The 25,012-nt window shown below is 37.3% G+C and overlaps 1 protein-coding gene across 3 annotated transcripts in view; it reads left to right on the top strand.

Annotated features, from left to right (window-relative positions):
* LOC124588754 (trypsin-1-like) overlaps positions 1-25,012 on the top strand; it is a 72,031-nt gene that overhangs the window by 16,979 nt on the left and 30,040 nt on the right. For all 3 annotated transcript variants that reach the window (XM_047131493.1, XM_047131495.1, XM_047131494.1), the window contains exons 3-4: positions 8,150-8,238; positions 20,685-20,789. In XM_047131493.1, coding sequence (XP_046987449.1) covers positions 8,150-8,238; positions 20,685-20,789 — 194 coding nt within the window. The remainder of the gene's footprint in view (positions 1-8,149; positions 8,239-20,684; positions 20,790-25,012) is intronic.

The raw sequence follows: 25,012 nt of genomic DNA on the forward strand, positions 1-25,012 counted from the left end.
ACTTCCTGCAAACATGTCAAATAATTTAATACATTTACAATATAATTTACACCCTGCATAAACTGTAGTAATTATTTGACTCTTCACCTAGTAGCTTTTCACAAGCACAGGTGTCCAATAGTTGATTTAAGCATGAACAACTGGTTTCAACAATTTAAACTTGATATTTTTAACATACATGGTAACTCTGCTTTTCTATTTATCTTCCCTACAGATATAGACTGCTACTTTGTAGACACTGGTCTTTAACATACGGACACACAAGACATAGCAGTTTTCCATTGGAATTTAATATAATGTATGCAATAATATACACAAATAACAAGTTCATTAACTTTACTTTCTCCTCCTTTCACAAAATGCATCACAGTGACTTTATTAAATAAGTTTTGTTTATGTGTGATACATTATTTATCTCAGTTTCATTTAGAGCAGTCTGTCTGAATGAGGTAGTTGGCCTACAAAGGCTTATCTCTCACACTTACAATCACTGAAATTCTACCATGGTGATGGTTGCCCCTTCTTACATTTTCAGCTATCAGTTCATCATGGATTATAGGTAAAAGAAGCCGCATAGATGTTTGTGCTTCCATCTGTGCCACTGGGCATGATTACACAATATGTAAATGGCTTACGAGCAATAAGATTTAAGTAATTGCATAAAAATATAAAAATGCAGTAAATGAAGCAGGCAAAAAGGAATACAAACGTCTCAAAAATGAGATCGACAGGAAGTGCAAAATGGCTAAGCGGGGATGGCTAGAGGAAAAATGTAAGGATGTAGAGGCTTGTCTCACTAGGGGTAAGATAGAGACTGCCTACAGGAAAATTAAAGAGACCTTTGGAGAGAAGAGAACCACTTGTATGAATATCAAGAGCTCAGATGGCAACCCAGTTCTAAGCAAAGAAGGGAAGGCAGAAAGGTGGAAGGAGTATATAGAGGGTTTATACAAGGGCGATGTACTTGAGGACAATATTATGGAAATGGAAGAGGATGTAGATGAAGACGAAATGGGAGATACGATACTGCGTGAAGAGTTTGACAGAGCACTGAAAGACCTGAGTCGAAACAAGGCCCCGGGAGTAGACAACATTCCATTAGAACTACTGACGGCCTTGGGAGAGCCAGTCCTGACAAAACTCTACCATCTAGTGAGCAAGATGTATGAGACAGGTGAAATACCCTCAGACTTCAAGAAGAATATAATAATTCCAATCCCAAAGAAAGCAGGTGTTGACAGATTAGAAAATTACCGAACTATCAGTTTAATAAGTCACAGCTCGAAAATACTAACGCGAATTCTTTACAGACGAATGGAAAAACTGGTAGAAGCGTACCTCGGGGAAGATCAGTTTGGATTCCGTAGAAAAGTTGGAACACGTGAGGCAATACTAACCTTATGACTTATCTTAGAAGAAAGATTAAGAAAAGGCAAACCTACATTTCTAGCATTTGTAGACTTAGAGAAAGCTTTTGACAATGTTGACTGGAATACTCTCTTTCACATTCTAAAGGTGGCAGGGGTAAAATACAGGGAGTGAAAGGCTATTTACAATTTGTACAGAAACCAGATGGCAGTTATAAGAGTCGAAGGGCATGAAAGGGAAGCAGTGGTTGGAAAAGGAGTCAGACAGGGTTGTAGCCTCTCCCCGATGTTATTCAATCTGTATATTGAGCAAGCAGTAAAGGAAACAAAAGAAAAATTTGGAGTAGGTATTAAAATTCATGGAGAAGAAGTAAAAACTTTGAGGTTCGCCGATGACATTGTAATTCTGTCAGAGACAGCAAAGGACTTGGAAGAGCAGTTCAACGGAATGGACAGTGTCTTGAAAGGAGGATATAAGATGAACATCAACAAAAGCAAAACGAGGATAATGGAATGTAGTCAAATTAAATCGGGTGATGCTGAGGGAATTAGATTAGGAAATGAGACACTTAAAGTAGTAAAGGAGTTTTGCTATTTAGGGAGTAAAATAACTGATGATGGTCAAAGTAGAGAGGATATAAAATGTAGACTGGCAATGGCAAGGAAATCATTTCTGAAGAAGAGAAATTTGTTAACATCGAGTATAGATATAAGTGTCAGGAAGTCGTTTCTGAAAGTATTTGTATGGAGTGTAGCCATGTATGGAAGTGAAACATGGACGATAACTAGTATGGACAAGAAGAGAATAGAAGCTTTCGAAATGTGGTGCTACAGAAGAATGCTGAAGATAAGGTGGGTAGATCATGTAACTAATGATGAGGTATTGAATAGGATTGGGGAGAAGAGAAGTTTGTGGCACAACTTGACTAGAAGAAGGGATCGGTTGGTAGGACATGTTTTGAGGCATCAAGGGATCACAAATTTAGCATTGGAGGGCAGCGTGGAGGGTAAAAATCGTAGAGGGAGACCAAGAGATGAATACACTAAGCAGATTCAGAAGGATGTAGGTTGCAGTAGATACTGGGAGATGAAGAAGCTTGCACAGGATAGAGTAGCATGGAGAGCTGCATCAAACCAGTCTCAGGACTGAAGACCACAACAACAACATATAACATGGCATAAAAACTACAAACCAGTATTGCTGCTACAGTGTACATCTCAAAACCACTCCTTCTGAAATTGTTATTCCAGTAACAGTTAATTCATTACATTTACCATAGGGCTGATTAACAATGATGAGGAATGGGTCATTTAAATTTTTGGAGAGTGTTCTAACACACTATTTCACTCCTTTTTGTGCAAAAGGATCAGTAGGTAAAATATGGGCTGTTTTTTTTATAATATTGTATTTATTACTATCTCAAATTACTTTCTCAAATTAAAATGATTGTTGACAACGAATTTCATCTGTGAATAATGCACTATGAAGCCACAGGTAATTTTGTAGCTGCTTAACAGGACAAAATCAAGATGTGCATTTGTGAAACCCACTAATAAACCTGATTACTTTTATGGATAGGCTATCATTCCTTGCTAATGTTGTAAATGTAACACTTTCTTCTGTGTTATGAAAACTTTTTGCTCATGTTGAAAATGGCACCAAAATATTATTTCATAAAATAACAATGTAATAACATCAGTTTTTCGAGAGGGGAAATGTGTAGTACTTCTGATAGACACTTATAAAAACATCAGTGATTTACCTCCTGGCTTATGGAACTATTCACTCCTTCCTCAGGGAGGAGAGAGGAATACACTGGGGGAAGGTTAAAAAGGAATGTCAAGTCTCTCACACCCCAGGACGAGAGAGTCTCATCTGCAACAAGGATGAGTGTCCTATGGGTGAGTCCCTTTCATTCAGAGGTGTGAGAGACCTGCTGTTCCTTTCTAACCTTCCCCCAACCTATTCCTCTCTCCTCCCAATGAAAGAAAACACTAGTTCCATAAACTAGGAAGGGTATCACTGTCATTTTCATGTGTCTATTGGCGGTACTACATGCCTTGCCACCTGAAGGTAAAAATTGGCCAGCACTTTTGTCTCATAATTTATTAGTTTTTTTTCTTTGCTACAAATATGATCAACATATGATCTATGTCTTCCATGATCACAATTATACTCATGGCAATATTAGCTGAACCTCTACATCGTAGTAGGTCTAGTTTAAGTTTTCATCAGTAAACAACAAAAAAGTTAGAATTTTTTTATCCTGTTCATATTTCAAGCTGATACACTAAATTAATCAAAGGTTGTATATTTTTTACTTAAAAATACTCAGAACTCTGGTAACACTGTGTGTACAAAAACACTTAATATCTCTGACAAAAATATCTGACATTACATCTTCTCTCATGGTGCTTCACTGTTCAGCTCAGTGACAATATCTGCACCATCTGGAAAAGAGCTATGCTGCTCCATAGCTGAAATAAAATGGTAGCTTATAAAGATACAGCAAGAACAGCAGAGGAGCCATGATTGAATGCCCATGAGATGTGCTCGCATGGTTTAATTGGTAGTATACTGCTCATCAAAGACAGGGATCTGAACTTGAATCCTGGTTCTGCACAGAGTTCTAACATGAAACAATAATCATCCCAGCATATACTCTAAGCACAAACAAAACAAAAAGAAAACTGTATCTGTCAATCCAAAACAGTTCCGATGTTGATGCTATAGCACATTACAAGAAATACTGCAAAATATTAAAGACTGTAACATGGATGTCAAAGCAAATATATTACAAGGAAAAGATAGTCATATCAGATAACAAAATAAAGACAATATGGGATATAGTGAAGGAGGAGACTGGTAGAACCAGACATGAAGTGGAACAAATAGCATTAAATGATACATTGGTGACAGATGTGTTTAGTGTTGCAGAACTTTTCAACAAACATTTCATAACTGTTACTGAAAAGATGGGGTTGTCAGGTTCAGTAGATGCTGCCATGAAATACCTCAGACCAGACATTTCAAGTAACTTCCATAATATGAATTTGACCCTCACTACCCCAGCAGAAATAATGTCCGTCATAAAATCTTTAAAATCAAAAACATCTAGTGGGTATGATGAAATATCAACTAAGTTAATTAAAGAATGTGATTCTGAGCTAAGCAACATATTAAGCTATCTGTGTAACCAATCGTTTATCAGTGGAATATTTCCTGAATGGTTGAAATATGGTCAAGTTATGCCACTGTTTAAGAAGGGAGATAAAGAAATAGCATCAAATTTCTGTCCAATTTCACTGTTGCCAGCATTCTCAAAAATTTTAGAAAAAGTAATGTACAGGGCTATTACAAATGATTGAAGCGACTTCATAAATTCACTGTAGCTCCATTCATTGACATAGGGTCACGACACACTACATATACTTAGAAAAACTCATAAAGTTTTGTTTGGCTGAAGCCGCACTTCAGGTTTCTGCCGCCAGAGCGCTCGAGAGCACAGTGAGACAAAATGGCGACAGGAGCTGAGAAAGCGTGTGTCGTGCTTGAAATGCACTCACATCAGTCAGTCATAACAGTGCAACGACACTTCAGGATGAAGTTCAACAAAGATCCACCAACTGCTAACTTCATTCGGCAATGGTATGCGCAGTTTAAAGCTTCTGGATGCCTCTGTAAGGGGAAATCAACGGGTCGGCCTGCAGTGAGCGAAGAAACGGTCGAACGCGTGTGGGCAAGTTTCACGCGTAGCCCGCGGAAGTCGATGAATAAAGCAAGCAGGGAGCTAAACATACCACAGCCGACAGTTTGGAAAATCTTACGGAAAAGGCTAAAGCAGAAGCCTTACCGTTTACAATTGTTACAAGCCCTGACACCCGATGACAAAGTCAAACGCTTTGAATTTTCGGCGCGGTTGCAACAGCTCATGGGAGAGGATGTGTTCAGTGCGAAACTTGTTTTCAGTGATGAAGCAACATTTTTGTTAATGGTGAAGTGAACAGACACAATCTGCGAATCTGGGCGGTAGAGAATACTCACGCATTCGTGCAGCAAATTCGCAATTCACCAAAAGTTAACGTGTTTTGTGCAATCTCACGGTTTAAAGTTTACAGCCCCTTTTTCTTCTGCGAAAAAAACGTTACAGGACACGTGTATCTGGACATGCTGGAAAATTGGCTCATGCCACAACTGGAGACCAACAGTGCTGACTTCATCTTTCAACAGGATGGTGCTCCACCGCACTTCCATCATGATGTTCGGCATTTCTTAAACAGGAGATTGGAAAACCGATGGATCGGTCGTGGTGGAGATCATGATCAGCAATTCATGTCATGGCCTCCACGCTCTCCAGACTTAACCCCATGCGATTTCTTTCTGTGGGGTTATGTGAAAGATTCAGTGTTTAAACCTCCTCTACCAAGAAACGTGCTAGAACTGCGAGCTCGCATCAACGATGCTTTCGAACTCATTGATAGGGACATGCTGCGCCGAGTGTGGGAGGAACTTGATTATTGGCTTGATGTCTGCCGAATCACTAAAGGGGCACATATCAAACATTTGTGAATGCCTAAAAAACTTTTTGAGTTTTTGTATGTGTGTGCAAAGCATTGTGAAAATATCTCAAATAATAAAGTTATTGTAGAGCTGTGAAATCGCTTCAATCATTTGTAATAACCCTGTAGAGTTGGCTTTATAACCATCTTATCTCAAATAACAAACTGTCAAAGTCACAGTTTGGATTTCTAAAGGGTTCTGGTATTGAGAAGGCTATCTACACTTACGGTGAAAATGTGCTTAATTCATTAGACAAAAAATTGCAGGCGACTGGTATATTTTGTGATCTGTCAAAGGCATTTGACTGTGTAAATCACAATATCCTTTTAAGTAAATTAGAATATTATAGTGTAACAGGAAATGCTGCAAAATGGTTCAAATCTTACATCTCTGGCAGGAAACAAAGGGTGTTATTAGGAAAGAGACATGTGTCAAGATATGAGGCAACATCCAACTGGGAACTAATTACATGTGGGGTCCCGCAAGGTCCCATTTTGGGGCCCTTACTTTTTCTTGTATATATCAATGACCTTTCATCAGTAACATTACCAGATGCCAAGTTCGTTTGGTTTGCTGATGATACAAACATTGCAATAAATAGCAAATCAAGTGTAGTCTTAGAGAGATCAGCTAATAAAATATTTGTGGACATTAATCACTGTTTCCTAGCCAATTCTTTGTCACTAAACTTTGAGAAAACACACTACATGCAGTTCAGAACTTGTAAGGGGTGTTCCATGAGTATATGTCTAACATATGATGACAAGAAGATAGAAGAAGTGGACAGTGTTAAATTCTTTGGATTACAGCTTGATAATAAATTCAACTGGGAGGAGCACACCACAGAACTGCTGAAGTGTCTTAACAAATCTCTAATTGCAATGCGAATTGTGTCAGACATAGGGAATATAAAAATGAAAAAGCTGGCATACTATGCTTACTTTCATTCCACAAGTATTTGTAAAATGACTCTTTCATATAGTGTTCATTAAAAAATGATGATCATTCCACTTGGGACCTGTGGAATGGTACATTAGCTTATTTGTTTTAGTTGTAAATATTTGTCATGTCTTGTTGTATTTCTGACATGTTCTACATCCTGGAGGACCTCCTCACTACAGATCAATTGGAATGAAAGTAAATATAATCTAATCTAAATAATAGATTTCATCCTTGGCATTACTGGTAATCGCAGTGTTTCTGGATCAGAATTTTTTTAGCTACAACACTGAGGCTCCTTCACATGTTTTAATGTATTTGGGAGGTCATTTACAAGTGTCAAGAACATAAGTAGCCCAAGCCCAAACTTCCAGGCACATAACATTCAATATTTTTCCATCCTGCATTTATTCTTCATTCTGTTGAGATAGTTGTTAATGTGGTCATCAGTTTTATGCTCTGTAAATGAAAAAATGTTCAAGAGTGGGATTAAAATTCAGAATAATAGGATATCAACAATAAGATTTGCTGATGGCATTTCTATTACAGTGAAAGAGAGGAAGAAATACTTAATGCAGTGAACAGTCTACCAAGCATAGAATATGGTTGAGAGTAAACAGAAGAAAGACAAAAGTAATTTGGAATACCAGAAATGAGGTTAGTGAGAAACTTAGCACCAAAACTGGGGACCACAAGGTAGATGAATTGAAGGAACTTATGCTCTACCTCTCATGACCTCACTATCGATGGGATGTTAAACACTAATCTCCTCCCTTCTTCTCTATATTTAATCAATCTGACTGCATCAGTAGCATACTGCTAATGATGTATGCGAACTTTATGGGACTGCTTTTCCTACTCATCTGCACTAACTTACATTTAGAGAGCTAGCTGACATTCATCACATCAGTTAGAAATTTTGTCTAAGTCGTCTTTGTATCCTCCTACAATCACTCCATGATGACACCTTTCCATGCACCACAGCATGATAAGCAAACAGCCACATATTGCTGCTCACCCTGTGTGTCAGATCATTTATGCACATAACACATAAAATTTATATAACACATAAAATGATTGTATATGTCCCTAACTGACAATTTATTACATAAGTAAATCTTTGTTTCATTATTGGTTTATTTTAAAACATCTGGAGATAGTTTTTTCTCTAAAGAAAGTTAATGTGTTATTTGTAATGTGTTAGTTTCCTGTCTCAATGGATTTGCATTGTCATATTTTAACTTTCACTGCAGAATGTTTCTTATGTTGAAACTTGTTATAGCTTTCTCTTGAAATTTCTGGTGCTCAAATCTGTGGTGCTGCTATACTGAGTGACATATGGGTCATTACTGCAGCTCACTGTGTAGCAAGGTGGGTACAGAATTAAGATAACTGAAACTATGATTTCTGTTAACACATTAAATTTACTGGTCTTTTCTCAATGGTATAAGAAAATGAACTCAAAGATGAAACTGCAGTCAACTGAATACAAAACAGGTATCAGCTTGCTAAGTGTCAAACACAAGGTGTGTTCTGCACAAAGTGCACAGAATGCTTTGTGGATGCTACCAACTGCTCTCTCTTTCAAATACCACATGCTCCATTAGTCTTTCTCTTGTTGCTGCTGCTAACAGTTTCTCATGAAACTTTAACATACAGAACACTATTACTTTAACTTATTCATCTAATATTTATTATGTTTCCTATGTGTTACTCACAATGAATACTACAATGATAAAATGCCCTTCACCATACAAGAAAAAGTATAAAAACAAACACCAAATGTTGAATGTGGAATCCAAAACATATGTGACAGAGAGAATTTGCAGAATGACTATACTGTTTGGTTTGTTATGCGATACACTGCCTCTAGTTACTGTTGATCACTCTATAATCCACTTTCCCAACTGCTCACCAGTTGGTAGACAAAACTGGAATGAGGTCAGTTACCAGTAGTGAGGAATAACTGGATAAGTGTGTGTGAAATAATGGTGGAAGAAAAGTGAAATCAACCTTTACAATGTAGTGCAGAAAGGAAAGGAAAATAATCAATAAATAAGTAAATAAATGCAAAACAGTTGAATTATGGGAGAACTAAATGTTACTTTAACAGTTTACGGTAGCTCTTGTAGTACTTATTTCATGTGACTTATTGAAATAGTGTACAGTCTTACTTCAGTGTTCAAAAATATCTTCACCCATGCTGATTGCTAATCAAGCCTGTAATTTAATAGAACTTTGATTTCATACACTAATTTAAAACTGGATCACAGAACTTTCTTTCATTTATTAAAATGTAACATGAACAATGTAGATGTTCTGTGTGTGTCAGAACACTGGTTAACAGAAAATCAAGTAGACAGTTTCATTCCTCAATGATCTATTGCGGTGCAGGAAACAAGCAAAATGTTGGTACTGGAATTTACATCAAGCATAGTTTAAAATTTTGAAAACTGGACATGGCACCACAAAGCTCAGAAATAGATGCAGAGTTTAGTTGTGTGAGACTGATTGAAGAAAATATAATACATGTTAGCCTATATAGGTCTCCAAATGGTGATGTAATTGTATTTTTTTTTTTTTTTACCAATATGAATTAGTCGTAAACAACCAATTTAAGTTTAAAAGAAATGTTTCTATCAATGTGGATTTTAACACTGAAATGGAAAATTCAGAGCAACAAGGTTCTAATACTTTTTTTAAAAAATATTTTAAGATTCTTAAACTTGCATTGCACTTATGGAGGCATCTCTAGATGATATTATTGTTAATTTACATAGAGATGAATATGTGACTAGCCTGGCTGGTGGAAGGTTGCAGACCATGATCCATTGCCTTTAAAATTATATAAGAACCAACTTATTCCAACGAATTTTGTGGAGGCATGGAAAAGAGGTCAGGCATTATGTTCTTTACTGCTATGTCAAACGATACAAATTGGTTGAAAATGAGTGTCAAACAGGAAAAGTAGGAGTTAAAAATGGTTTTGATAATTTTTTAACAGAATATAATGATATGGTGTCCATCTTCCCCTTTAATAAAAGTTAGCTCCTCAGGTAAAGGTGAAACCAAAACGTTAATTAGTACACAAAAGAATTAGCACAAATAGAGAGAAAAAAAATGCTCTTACTTTATCAATTATATAAAAGTGAGGCTAATCGAGGAACTGAGCTGAGGGATATAGTTCACAATACTTATCTTGAAAGTAAAAAAGACTGGAAAGTATGCTCTTACAATACAGAAAAGCAGCGTGTGAAACATACTTAGAAAGTGCTTCAAATAACTATAAAGCAGCATAGGAAGTTTTAGGAAAAACCATTCTTCCAGCCATGTACAGGAGGTGAACAAAAATATGGAACCATCAAAAATACATTATCATGCTTAAAATGGTGTGGGGAAAACTGTTGCCTGTTGGCATTCAAAATAGCTTCCAGGCATCTCAGAATTGAGAAATACAGGTCTTGTACAGTTTTTGGGGGAATCTTATACCACTTTTCCTGCAAAATAGTGGCAAGTTCAGGTAACAATGATGCAGGTGAATAGCAATCATGAACCCTTTCTCCAAAGTGGATCCCAAAGATTCAATAACATTGAGATCGGATGACTGTGGCGGCCACGTAAAGTGTGACAATTCGTACTTGTGCTCACAAAACAAGTCCTTGATTATGTGAGCTGTGTGAACAAGGGCCCTGTTATCTTGGAACAGAACATCATCACTGCAGACAAACATTGTTCCATAGGATGGACCTGATCTGCTAAAATCATCACATAATCCTTGGCAGTCTACGTCTATATCTATATCTGTGCAAGCCACCATACAGTGTATGGACTAGGGTACCCTGTACCACTACTAGTCATTTGCAAATAGAGTGACAAAAAAATGACTGTCTATATTCCTCTGTATGAGTCTCCATTTCTCATCTCTTATCTTTTTTTTGTTCTTGCACGCAATGTATGAGGGAGGCAGTAGAATCATGTGGCAGCCAGCTTCCAATGCCGGTTCTCTAAATTTTCTGAATAATGTTTCCCAAAAAGAACATTTCCTCCCCTCCAGGGATTCCCATTTGAGTTCCCAAACCATCTCAGTAACAGTTACACATTATTCAAATCTACCGGTAACAAATGTAGCAGCCCACATCTGAATTTTTTTTATGTCCTCCTTCAACCGACCTGGAATGGATCCCAAACACTTGAGCAGTACTCAAGAATTAGTTGCACCAGTGTCCTATATGTGGCCTCCTTTACAGGTGAATCACTCTCTCCTAATATTCTTCCAATAAACCAAAGTTGACCATCCACCTTCCCTACCACAGTTCTCGCTTGCTCTTTCAATTTCATATCACTTTGCAACATTACACACAATTTTTAAACAACTTGAGTGCCAAGCAGGACACTAGTAATATTGTATTTGAACATTACAGGCTTGTTCTTCCTACTCTACTGCATTAACTTTCAGTTTTCTACATTTAGAGCTAGCTGCAATTCATCACACCATCTAAAACTTTTGTCTAAGTCATCTTGTGTCTTCCTATAGTCACTCAACTTTGATACTTTACCATACACCAAAGCATCATCAGCAAACAACTGCAGACTGCTGCCCAACCTGTCCACCAAATCATTTATGTACATAGAGAACAACGGTGGACCTATCATACTTCACTGGGGCACTCCTGATGATACCCTTGTCCCTGGTGAACACTTGCCGTCAAGAACAACATATTGATTTCTATTACTTAAGAGCTCTTTTAGCCACTCACACATCTGTGAACTTGTTCCATATGTTAATACCTTCATTAACAGCCTGCAAAGGGGCACCATGTCAAATGCTTTCTGAAAATCTAGAAATATGGAATCTGCCTGTTGCTCTTCATCCATAGTTCCCAGTACATCATATGAGAAAAGGGCAAGCTGAGTTTTCCATGAGTGATACTTTCTAAAACCATGCTGATTTGTGGACATAAGCTTTTCACTCTCAAGGAAGTTTATTATATGCAAACTGAGAATATGTTTAAGGATTCTGTAGCAAACTGAAGTTAGGGATACTGGTCTGTAATTTTGTGGTTCCAGTCTTTTACCTTTCTTATATAATGTAGTCACCTGCACTTCTTTCTGGCCACTTGGGACTTTGTGCTGAGTGTGAGATTCACAATAAATGCGGACTAGGTAAAACTAAATTGAGATTCCATCTAGACCTGGTGATTTATTTGCTTTCAAATTTTTCAGTTGTTTCCAGAAAGAAATTTTCACACTGCAGTAGAGTGTGCGCTGATATGAAACTGCCTGGCAAGATAAAACTGTGTGCCAGACCATGACTAGAACTCAGGACCTTTGCCTTTCATTGGCAAATGCTCTACTGCAAAGCATTTGCCTGTGAAAGGCAAAGGTCCCAAGTTCACGTCTCAGCCTGACACACAGTTTTAATCTGCCAGGAAGTTTCATTTCAGTTTTTCTCTATACCAGGGATGCTTACTGCTATGTTTTCTATATGGGAATCTGTCCAATGGTCAAGTGGTGATATGTTTGCATGATTCTTGTGTGTAAATGATTTCTTGAATGTAAAATTTAAAACTTCAGCTTTCATTTTGCTATCTTCAACTCTACACCAGACTGGTCAACAAGTGTCTCAGTGGAAGCCTTAGACCTGCTTTGCAATTTTACATAGGATTAGAATTTTCTCAGGTTCTCTGCAAGATCATTTGCTAAAGTGTGATGGTGGTAGTTGTTGTACGCTTCATGCATAGATCTTTTCACAGATGCATGACTCTCTACTAACCTTTGCTTTTGTCACTTGTGCATTGTCTTTTGAACTGAGAGTGCAACAGCCTCTGCTTCCTCATTATCTTCTGAATTTCATTATTAAACCATGGTGGATCTTTTTTGTCCTTTATCCAGACCACTTCAAATGCTTTTTTTCTCCCTGTTGATGATTTAGAAAGAAAGCATTTCACAACACATGGAATGCATCTAAATAAATGGCGCAAATCACAGCTCAGCCAGAAAATCAAAGCCTGAGTGAAAACTGTTTTTTATCACAGTCAGAAATGTGACAAAATCTCACTGCCAACTTTAACGTAGGTGATCAAAATATCTTCCCTACAAATAAATCCTGCTACAGCAGTAGTAGAACAAGAAGAATCGATTATAATGGGAAGTGCTGAGAAAGAAGTTATAAGAACAATGGTAGCAGGTAAAACAACATGGTCAGGACCAGAGAACAAAGAAACAGCATGAGTGACAACATATCCATCTACAGAAACAACTACATCATCAGATACAACAATAAAAATATCCACAAGGATATCAAGCAATCCAAATAAAAGGTTGTTGGGCAGAAGAAATCCCGAGCCTCCTTCACATCTCAACATTTTGTTATGCGTGGGCCTAAAGAAAAAGCAGGGACAACAGTTGGTAATGTCAAGTGTCTCCTCCCTTCTGTCTCAAGGCAGACTCCAGTGGATTCACAGTCATGTAATAACAGCACTAATAGAATAAAAAAGCAAGAGGAAGGCATCTCTTTCTTTCATCAAAATGTGAGAGGCCTCTTAAGCAAAACAGACCAACTTCTTATTAACATTAAGGAAAAGGATTGTATAAATAATTCTCATATTTTGTGCTTAACTGAGCACCATATTACTGATAAATGTACCTTGCCATCCATAGTAAGTTATAGTTTAGTAACATACTACTGTAGGGAAAGTAAAGACAAAGATGGAGTAGCAATTTATGTTAAGAATAGTGTAGCATACAAAGCTATAGATATTAAGAAATATGGCGTGGAACAACAATTTGAGGAATGTGCAACTGAAATAATAACTAATTTGTACACAATAACAGTGCTGGCTGTCTACAGGCCACCCTCAGGTGACAAAAAACTTTTCTGCTTATAATGGAACTCGTGCTGTCAGGGTTACATGCAAAAGCATAGGATACTGTAGTTTTAGGTGATTTCAATATAAACTTTATGACAAAAAATAACAATAAAATTGGCTTTGAGATTGCAATGACCTTGTATCATTTGATATCTGTAATAAACTTTCCAACAAAAATTACATCTGAGTCCCAAACTATGATAGACAACATTTTTTTAGATGTAAGTGGACATCAGAATTATACTGTCAGGGAGGTTATAAGTCGGCTTTCAGATCACGATGGACAAATTCTCATTCTTTATGATGTTAATCTGTTCAAAAAACAACTTCTTCAATGGAAGTTCATAAGACTAATGAATGAAGAGGCAAAGGAAACTGTCAACCCCAGGTTGCAACAAATGGATTGGTCTTCAGTATGTAGCCTTGATAATATTGATACGAAATTCAACTGTTTTATAAACGAATTCTGTTTTCTTTTTGAAGAAATATTTCCAAAGAAATGGGTCAAAAACAGTGCTTCCAGTTCTGTAAGTAAGCCCTGGATTACAAAAGATATAAAACAGTCATGTATAACCAAAAGGGAAACTTATGCTGCAATAAGATTATCTAAAGATGTAGAACAATGGGAACACTATAGATTATACTGAATAATTTTAAAGAAACTAACATAGAAATCACGAGCCCTTTATTATGAGAAGAAAATAGATAATTCTAATAATAAAATAAAGGCAATCTGGAGCATTGTAAAAAAAAAGAAACAGAAAGAGATACAACAAGCAAGGAAGATGTAAATAAAATCAGATATGGATGTACCCTAGTAGATAACCTCAAAAGTACGGCTGAGATTTTTAATAAACACTTCCTATCAGTAACTCAACAGATTGGTTGCAAGCCCAATGTTGATGAAGCCAGAAATGCACCTTAATGCTGTCACTGTAGATAAAATTCAAAAAAAATCATCATGTCTCTAAAAAGTAAGAACTCTGCAGGGGTTGATAATATTTCTAGTAATTTATTGAAATATTCTTTTGTGTGGATAAGGGACATTCTCTGTCATATTTTCAATGCTTCCCTTCAGAATGGTGTTGTCCCCAGCAGACTTAAGTATGCCATTGTGAAGCCCCTGTACAAAAATGGCAATAAAACTGAATTAACTATCGACCTACCTATTTGCTGACAGCTTTCTCTAAAGTTCTAGAAAAGCTAACACCTGTAAGAATTACTGATCATCTCATGAAGAATGGAGTTCTCAGAAAGAGTCAATTTGGCTTTCAAAAGGGCCATTCAACAGAAGATGCAGTCTAAGCACTTGCAAATAAAGTCCAAGAAATGCTTAATGAGAAAATGCTGTCACTTGGTGTCTTCTTGATTTGTCTAAAGTGGTTGACTGTGTTGATCACCAGATTCTCTTGCAAAAAGCAAAATTAGTAGGAATAAGTGGTGTTGCAGGCAATTGGCTACAGTCGTATCTCCAAGACAGGAAACAAAAAGTTGTCTTGAATAGCTTACATCTACATCTACTTGGCTACTCTGCAATTCACATTTAAGTGCTTGGCAGAGGGTTCATCGAACCACAATCATACTATCTCTCTACCATTCCACTCCCAAACAGCGCATGGGAAAAACGAACACCTAAACCTTTCTGTTCAAGCTCTGATTTCTCTTATTTTATTTTGATGATAATTCCTACCTATGTAGGTTGGGCTCAAAAAAATATTTTCGCATTCAGAAGAGAAAGTTGGTGATTGAAATTTCGTAAATAGATCTCGCCGCGACGAAAAACGTCTTTGCTTTAATGACCTCCATCCCAATTCGCGTATCATATCTGCCACACTCTCTCCCCTATCACGTGATAGTACAAAACAAGCTTTCCTTTTTTGCACCCTTTCCGTATCCTCCATCAATCCCACCTGGTAAAGATCCCACACCGCACAGTAATATTCTAACAGAGGACGAACGAGTGTAGTGTAAGCTGTCTATTTAGTGGACTTGTTGCATCTTCTAAGTGTCCTGCCAATTAAACACAACCTTTGGCTCACCTTCTCCACAATATTATCTACGTGGTCTTTCCAACTGAAGTTGTTCGTAATTTTAACACCCAGGTACTTAGTTGAATTGACAGCCTTGAGAATTGCACTATTTATCGAGTAATCGAATTCCAACGGATTTCTTTTGGAACTCATGCGGATCACCTCACACTTTTCGTCATTTAGCATCAGCTGCCACCTGCCACACCATACAGCAATCTTTTCTAAATCCCTTTGCAACTGATACTGGTCTTAGGATGACCTTACTAGACAGTAAATTACAGCATCATCTGCGAACAACCTAAGAGAACTGCTCAGATTGTCACCCAGGTTATTTATATAGATCAGGAACAGCAGAGGTCCCAAGATGCTTCCCTGGCGAGCACCTGATATCACTTCAGTTTTACTCGATGATTTGCCGTCTATTACTACAAACTGCGACCTTCCTAACAGGAAATCACGAATCCAGTCGCACAACTGAGACAATACCCCATAGGCCCGCAGCTTGATTAGAAGTCACTTGTGAGGAACAGTGTCAAAAGCTTTCCGGAAATCTAGAAATACGGAATCAACTTGAGATCCCCTGTCGATAGCAGCCATTACTTCGTGCGAATAAAGAGCTAGCTGCGTTGCACAAGAACAATGTTTTCTGAAACCATGCTGATTACGTAACAATAGATCATTCCCTTCGAGGTGATTCATAATGTTTGAATACAGTATATGCTCCAAAACCCTACTGCAGACCGACGTCAATGATACAGGGCTGTAGTTCGATGGATTACTCCTACTACCCTTCTTAAACACTGGTGCGACCTGCGCAATTTTCCAATCTGTAGGTACAGATCTATCGGTGAGCAAGTGGTTGTATATGATTGCTAAGTAGGGAGCTATTGTATCAGCGTAATCTGAAAGGAACCTAATTGGTATACAATCTGGACCTGAACACTTGCCCATATCAAGCGATTTGAGTTACTTCGCAACCTCTAAGGTATCTACTTCTAAGAAACTCATGCTAGCAGCTGTTCATGTTTCAAATTCTGGAATATTCCATTTGTCTTCCCTGGTGAAGGAATTTCAGAGAACTGTGTTCAATAACTCCGCTTTAGCAGCACAGTTGTCGGTAACAGTACCATCGGCACTGCGCAGCGAAGGTATTGACTGCATCTTGCCGCTTGTGTACTTTACATACGACCAGAATTTCTTTGGATTTTCTACCAAATACTTAGGTGGAGTATGTGATATTTCCTCACATTCTGAATGGAGTTCCATTAAATGTGGAGTGCCTCGGGGCTTAATTCTTAGGCCACTATTATTCCTGATTTTTATAAATGATCTACCATCATGTACAAGCCTGCTGTGTGAATTTACATTATTTGCTGATGATACCACAATTTTTATGAGCAGTAGAACAGATAGTAATCTTGAGGAATCCATGCTGCATGAATTCTCTAATCGGATAAAAGCTATTTTTTAATAAATGTTCTTTAAATTTACCGAGTTCCTTTATGTTTTTGATTTCTTCTGGCAATTTATCGTATATCTTGACACCTTGGTAAAGCATAGTGGTTTGGGTTTTAGTTTTATTCATTCTGTCTCGGTACAAGCAATTACTGTTTCTGGTTTGGTGAGCATGCATGCCAGTTCTCTACTTATTGAGCTCTCTTTGTGGTGTTTTGGTTCTGACAGGGCTTGCAAGTGGGACATTCGGTTCTGCAGAGATTTTTTTCAGCTATTGCCTTCTTATTTTTTGTCACATTTATCTTGTGACTTAGCAGATGATATTTTTCTGCTTTCCCTGTATGCACTATAAATCTTTGCTACGGTGGCTCTTGGAACATCAAACATTTTGGCTACTTTGGTTATGGAAGCACCCACCATATAAGCACCAACAATTTGCCAACTTTCAAATGCATTGAGCTCTGACATAATGCACTTACAGCTCTGCAGAACAATGTTCTGATGACAACTGACACTTGCACCATATTGAGGATATTGCACGGGTGCCATTTATGGTCTAATACAAAAGCGCAACCCACAAGATTAGCTATCTGTTAACCTTCACTTTTGTTCAAGAATGTGTTTGTCATGGTGTTTTCATATTTTGTCCATTCCTTGTATGTCAAACTCTGCTTTATCCAGGAGAAATCAATGACTACTTTAGCAAATTAGTTAAGAACTTGAACACATCTGCAAGGGATTTGCTTGACTCCCAACTGTCTGAAAGGCTCACCTTTCATTGAGACATTATCAGACCCAGTGATATCTTCAAAATAGTTTCTAAATTCAAAATGTATGTGCTGCTTCTAGAGGTCCAATTATTCTGTTAAAAGAATGTTTCATTTGATAAGTAGGCCACTAAGTTATATTTTTAATAAATGTTTAGGGTATGGAGTTTTTCTGGATTTATTCAAAATCTGAGGAGTTATAACCATATTCAAAGAGTGTGATAAACAACTCCCCCACAACTACTGACCAGCCTTTGTTGTACCAAAACTCTCAAAAATATTTTGATCACTCATGTACAATCAATTACATTATGATTTTGCATTGCATGGCTTGTTTTGCAACCATCACTATTTGTTCCAGCGAGATAAAAATACTAATGCTGCTGTTATGTTGTTAATAATATTTTAGCTGTTTTCAAAAAGAAGAGATTATATCACTTACATCATGCAATCTAAGTAAAGCATTTGGCTGCATTCCTTTTAACATACTACTAACAAAACTGGAGTACTATACCTACAGAAATCTGTATTAGGAGTAATATCCTCCCATTTGAAGAACAAAAGGTAGTTTGTCTCATTTAGAAATGGATATTGCTCCTTAGTATTAGCTGGTACTGTTGTTCCAGAGGACTCTGTTCTTGGCTCCTTTTGTTTCATTGTAGCTGTCAATGATCTAATCCATAGTGTCCCACAGTCTGTAGTCTGTTATGCTGATGATACAACTTTACTTATTTCACATCAGGACATCATAACTCTTGATAAGATTACGTAAGAAACTTCTGATGCAACTTGAAATTGGTTTTCAGCCAATAAGCTTATTTGTGATCCAGATTAAATCAGAATGCTTATTTCAGCATCATCTAAGGGTACAGAAAATAAATTATTTAAACTTTTAAGAATACATATTGACACCAAACTCAGTTGGGAAGAGCATATTAACCGAGTTGGCAAAAGTATCTCTTGAGTGTCCAACCTCATGTGGAAACCAAGACATATGGTTTCCATGTGACATATTTTGGGCTCTTTCAGTAACATATTTAATATGGCCTACTCATGTGGGGAACATTTCCCCCTATCAGCAACATTTTAAAAGTTCAAAAAGAAATTGTCTGTATAATATATAAGGTGGAGCACTGTCTCCCTCTTTTTACCAGATTTCAAATACTAACAATTGTGAATGTCTCTGCAGTCTTTGTCAGGAACTACATTTAAGAGTATGTTGCCATAGAAACAATTCACAGACATGACAACAGAAAATAATCAGACAAACATTAACATTACAATGGCACTGGACAGCAAGATCAGAAAGCTTCTACAAAGTAAACAAACTCAAAATTTTTAATAAATTTCTTTTCTCTGTTTGATCCATGCAATTTAAAAATTTCAAGGTAAAATTGTGTACCAGTAACTGACTAACAGGAAGTGTATGTTACATTATAAAAGAGTTCATGGTATGGACAATGTTGAGTTTAATGTTTGATTGTGCCTGTAGTCTCTCATTTGATGATTTTAGTATTTAAAACTTCACCTGTACTCTTCGACTACATGACTGTTATTTACATCCAACAAAGCCTGCTACATGTAAAATGATCAACAGTGAATAAATAGAGATTAAAGACTAAATAAAGATTAAATAATTTAACTGGATAGGTAAAAAGTATACTCACCAAGTGGCAGCAGTACACAACACAAAAGAAGGTTGTAATTTTGTGCCAGTGGCTCCTTCTTAAGGCAGAGGGTTGAAGGGGAAAGAAGAGGGGTGATGGAAAAGGACTGGAGAGGTCTAGGAACAGTGGCAGATTTTGAGAAAGTCACCCAAAACTGTGGGTCAGGGGAGACATATCACACAGGATGAGAAGAAATAACCGATTGTTGGGGACTGCATCAAGCGAGATTTGAAAACCTGAGAGCTTAAAGATGAAAGACAGGGTAATGTGCAAGACAGACATTACTGCTTGAACATCATGCATGGGTTAATAAGAGTGAAAAGCTAATTTCATTGTACATAAAAGAGGTGGGAGGGCAGTAGTGAAAAATAGACTGGTAAGATGGTGAAAAAGGTTTTAGTTTTCGACATCTTTCATTGTTTCATCCATTTATTTTTTCATCACCACCCTCCCACCTCTGTTACCTACAATGCACTTATCTTTTCACTCTTGTTATCTCATGCATGATGTTTAAGCAGTAAACTCTGTCTTGCACATTACCCTGTCTTCCACCTTTAAGCTCTCATGTTTTCAGTCCCCAACAATCAGTCATTCCTTCTCATCCTGTGCAGTAAGTCTCCCTTGACCCGTGCTTTTGGACGATTTTCCTGAAATCTAACCCTTTTCCTAGGCCTCTCCAGTCCTTTTCCTTCACCCCTCTTCTGCCCCCTTCAATCCTTCTGCCTAAAGAAGGAGCCACTGGCTCGAAAAGCTTGCCTGATTACAACATTCTTTGATGTGTGTGTTCTGCCACTGCTTGGTGAGTAGATCTTTTTTATCTATCCAATTAACTTATTTTGTGAAAAATTGCTTGTTTTTGTTGTTAAATAAAGATTAAAGATACACATACTGGTACTCACCTCCATTTGATTTCAAATGTAGGCAACACGAACATAAAAATGAAAGTATTTGTATTCTGTTGGGAAAAATATTCCTGTCATCAATAAAAGTGTTCAGTTGTTTTAAAGCATATTGTTATTGGGTGTACAGGTGCAGAGTTCTTCAATGTAAAGAAGGAGCTTCACAGGAACGCAATGCAGCCATGTCCTTTTTGGGTCTTATAATGAACAACCCAATTTTTGGACTTATAAAAAGGTTTGGTGATCAGCATTTCCATCTTTAATAAATAGTTGCTAGAGAAAACAAGCTATTGTTTATTGGTATCTTTAATACAAGTAGTATTTATTGTGGATAATAATAGTTATTTTCTTATCATTTTATTAAAACTGTGGAATTTTTATAAAATTTGGCATTTTTCTGGAATACAGTTTTCCTCTAGTGATAAATGTCATCTAAATCCAAAATCTAAAGTTTATTGTATTCATCAAACTGCACCATACAAGAAGTTCAGTGTAAGCTGTTACACAAGAGAGAAGCAACACCAAGTCATTGACCTCTTTTCTTCTTTATTACTTTATTACTATATCTTCATCATTTACCAGCCATGGTTGGACAGACTGCATCACACATACAATGTTTATCAACTAACATTTATACAACACCATATACAAAATTTATATTACAAATAAAAGAAAATATTTATGCAGTGCACAAAAACACATAGAACATAGAGAAAATGAAATATAACTAAACAGGAAGGTAAAACTTCATAGCAGCAAATGAAAATACCATAAAGCAAAACGTTTACAAAACCATATAGATCACACTCATAAAGTTTCGTTTTGGCAAAATATGTACTTTAAGTAAAACACAAAATTAAATGTGCAATTAACTGAGAACATAAAAAGAAGATTAGATTTAGGCAAAATTATATATAAACATAACAATATTTATTATTTTGTCCATTCACTAGAACCACTGTTGAAAAACTCTTCCAAGGAATATAGTCGGTATTGTTTCAAGTCCTGAGCAATTTTTTTCTGAAATAATTCAGGTGGCAGGGATTTCACTTCTGGAGGCAGTTGATTGTACATTTTTAGGGCGACTGTTGGAAAGCTGTCTTGTGTACTTGATAGGCGACACCTTGGCACTTCAATGTTCCTCTTACAGCAAGTGTCATGATTATGTATTTCTTGTCTTATGCTAAAATTCCTTTGATTTTCTTTTATATAAATGAGGCAGAAAAACACATACTGGCTAAAAACAGTCATTATGCCTAGCCTGGTGAAAATAGGCTTACAGTGGTCCAGTCTTTTGCTAGAGGGTATGATCCTGATGGCTTTTTTTTGTAATAGCAACACATCTTTGCAGCCTGAGGAGTGTCCCCACAACAAAAGTCCATAGCTAATGTGGCTGTGGAAGAGTGCATGGTAGACTATTGTGAGAAACTGATCAGTTATTACCCTCTTCAGCTTCCTCAGGAGGTATATCACACAAGAAAGTTTGGTGCATACATACGCAGTGTGATCATTCATGGAGAGTTTGCTGTCAATCTTGAATCCCAATAGTCTGACAGTCTCCATGTTTTCTTGGTCTTCAATGTTGGTTAGACTGCATATCAAATGTTGGGTTTTTTCTTCATTGATCTTCATTTTGTTTATGATGAACCATTCTTTTATTTCTTCAAACATCAAATTTGATGCACCAAGAGCTTCTGCAGCTGTATGTCCTTTGGCAATAAGGGTAGTGTCATATGCAAACTGCAACATTTGACTATTACAGCTCGTATCATTGACATACATGAGGAATAGGAGAGGTCCTAAGACTGATCCTTGGGGCACTCCATGTTCCAGTTTTTGTTCAAGAGAAGTTGCTCTGTGCACTGATACTACCTGCTTTCGGTTTACCAAATAAGATTGGAGTGTTGATAGAACAACACCTCCAACACCATAGCATCTTAACTTGGCTATTAGTGTTGTGGGTGAGGTGCAGTCAAAGGCTCTGCTGAGGTCACAGAGTATCAGTGCCACACTCTCTCTCTCTTCAAAACTCTGTCGAACCATTTGTAATAAGTCCAGTGTGGCTGTCACTGTTGATCTCCCTTTGCGGAATCCGTGCTGTGTGTTTTGGAATAAGTTGTTTTCCTCAAAGTAATTCAGTACCTGGCAGTGCTTCACAGACTCAGTAACTTTGGCTAGTACTAGTACCACTGAGATTGGTCTGAAGCTGGACACCTCGCATGGATCTCCCTTCTTACATATTGGTACTGTGCGCACCAGTTTAAGGAAGTCTGGGAAGACACCAGAAGACAGACATATGTTTATGGCTATGGCTAGTGGCTGAGCTAATTCTGCAATAATTTGCTTTAGCAGTGTGCAGGACATGCCATAGATGTCTACACTTTCTGAGTGTTTGTAGGAGTTCACAATTTTTATCATGTCTTCAGGGTGTACTTCCTTCCAGTTTTGAATACTGCAACTGTCTGCATTTCTTATGTTTGCAGTCAGATCTAGGTCAGAGTGTGGAATTTCACTCACTGTCTTTTCCACTATTCTGACAAAATATTCATTGAAGTCACCAGGGCTACATGAATTTAAGCAGGAGGTAGTCTTCTTTCTGTTCTCATTTACAAGATTCCAGGCAGCTTTTCAAGGATTTTGGGCCTCTTTAATGTATGTATCATTATATTTCTTTTTTGCTTCCTTTACTGCCTTCCTATAAGCTTTTTTGGCTTTTAGGTAGTTATGGTGATGTAATTCTTTAGCTGGAATGTCTAAAGCTGATTTCATTTGGCCCTTGCACATTGTTACAATACACTTCAATTTATTGAGCTCAGGTGTGTACCATTGTTTCATATTGATAACTTTCTGCCTGCCTGTGATTTGTTCACAGGATTCTTCACTGGTCTTACCGGAACCATGTCATCAAATATTGCTTTTAAGGTTTGGAACAGACAGAAGAAAGAATCACTGCCTACTAACTCTGCAATTTTCTGCTACCAGTTTACACAAGACAGAGCTGCTTTGAGATCATTTAGTCTCTCTTCATTAACAAATCTTCTTTTGAATGTGTAGTTTGAATGCCATGTGCTTATCTGCGGTTTGCTCCTCATACTGGTTTCCATTACTAGTGCACAGTGATCTGCTATCATAGGTTCAACTACACTGAGTTTATAATTCCAGATGTTGTGGTTGGTGCTTATGGTGTCCAGGCATGCACCACCCCTTGTTGGGAGATTATTTGCAATAAACAACCCATAACTGGTAATTAATCTCATGCCTCTCTGGCATCTCCATCACCTATGTGTATGTTAAAATCTCCACACAGTGTGATTTTTGACTTTAGGCATATTAGGTAACACAAACAGTTCTCCATATGTCCAATAAAGTTCTCAAAGTTACAATCTGGTGAATGGTACACAGCAACAACAACTAAATCAATATTTGTTAATAACAGTGCAGCTAATTCAAGATCAAAATCCGCACAAAAACTGTTTAAATCAATTTCCTTATTCTACTGTATCTCCAGAACAGCTGCAGTAAGGTTAGGGTAAATAGTGGTCTCACATAAGGTAGATCTGAAACAGACAAAGTGCAACACAAAGAGGGATAAGGAATGCTGGAAGAAGCTATAAATGTGAGAGCAGGGATGAATCCATCAGGGTGAGGGAGTGCGGATGCAATCATACAGACAAATAAGCGACGTTACAGTGTAAATGAAGAGATAAAAAATCTGCTCACCAAGCAACAGCAGGCGAAGACTTACACAAAAGGGTTCAACTTTCACAAGTTTTTGGAGCCAGTGGCTCCTTCCTCTGGCAGAAGAGTTGAAGGGGAAGGAAGAGGGGTGAAGGAAAAGGACTGGACAGATTAAGAGAAAAGGGTACTGTGCACAAAAGTCACCCAGAACCTCAGGTTGGGGGATCGATTGGTAGGACATGTTCTGAGGCATCAAGGGATCACCAATTTAGTACTGGAGGGCAGTGTGGAGGGTAAAAATCATAGAGGGAGACCAAGATATGAATACACTATGGAGATTCAGAAGGATGTAGGTTGCAGTAGGTACTGCGAGATTAAGAAGCTTGCACAGGATAGAGTAGCATGGAGAGCTGCATCAAACCAGTCTCAGGACTGAAGACCACAACAACAACAAGTCTGACATTTACAACTACTGCCCAATCTCACTTCTGACACCATTAATCAAAATTCTTGAAAAAGTAATATATTCAATAGTAGCCTCACATAATTGTAAAAATGAAGTACTAACAAAATGTCAATTTGGTTTTCAGAAAGGCTTTTCAACAGATAATGCTATATATGCTTTCACTAATCAAATACTAAATCTTCTGACTAACTGAACATCACCCATTGGGATATTTTGTGATCTCTCAAATGATTTTGACTGTGTGAATTCTAGATAAGCTTAAGTATTGTAGTATGAGTGGGACATTGCACAAATGCTTTAATTCATATTTAATT

Source organism: Schistocerca americana, chromosome 2, assembly GCF_021461395.2.
Source record: "Schistocerca americana isolate TAMUIC-IGC-003095 chromosome 2, iqSchAmer2.1, whole genome shotgun sequence".
Lineage (NCBI taxonomy): Eukaryota > Metazoa > Arthropoda > Insecta > Orthoptera > Acrididae > Schistocerca > Schistocerca americana.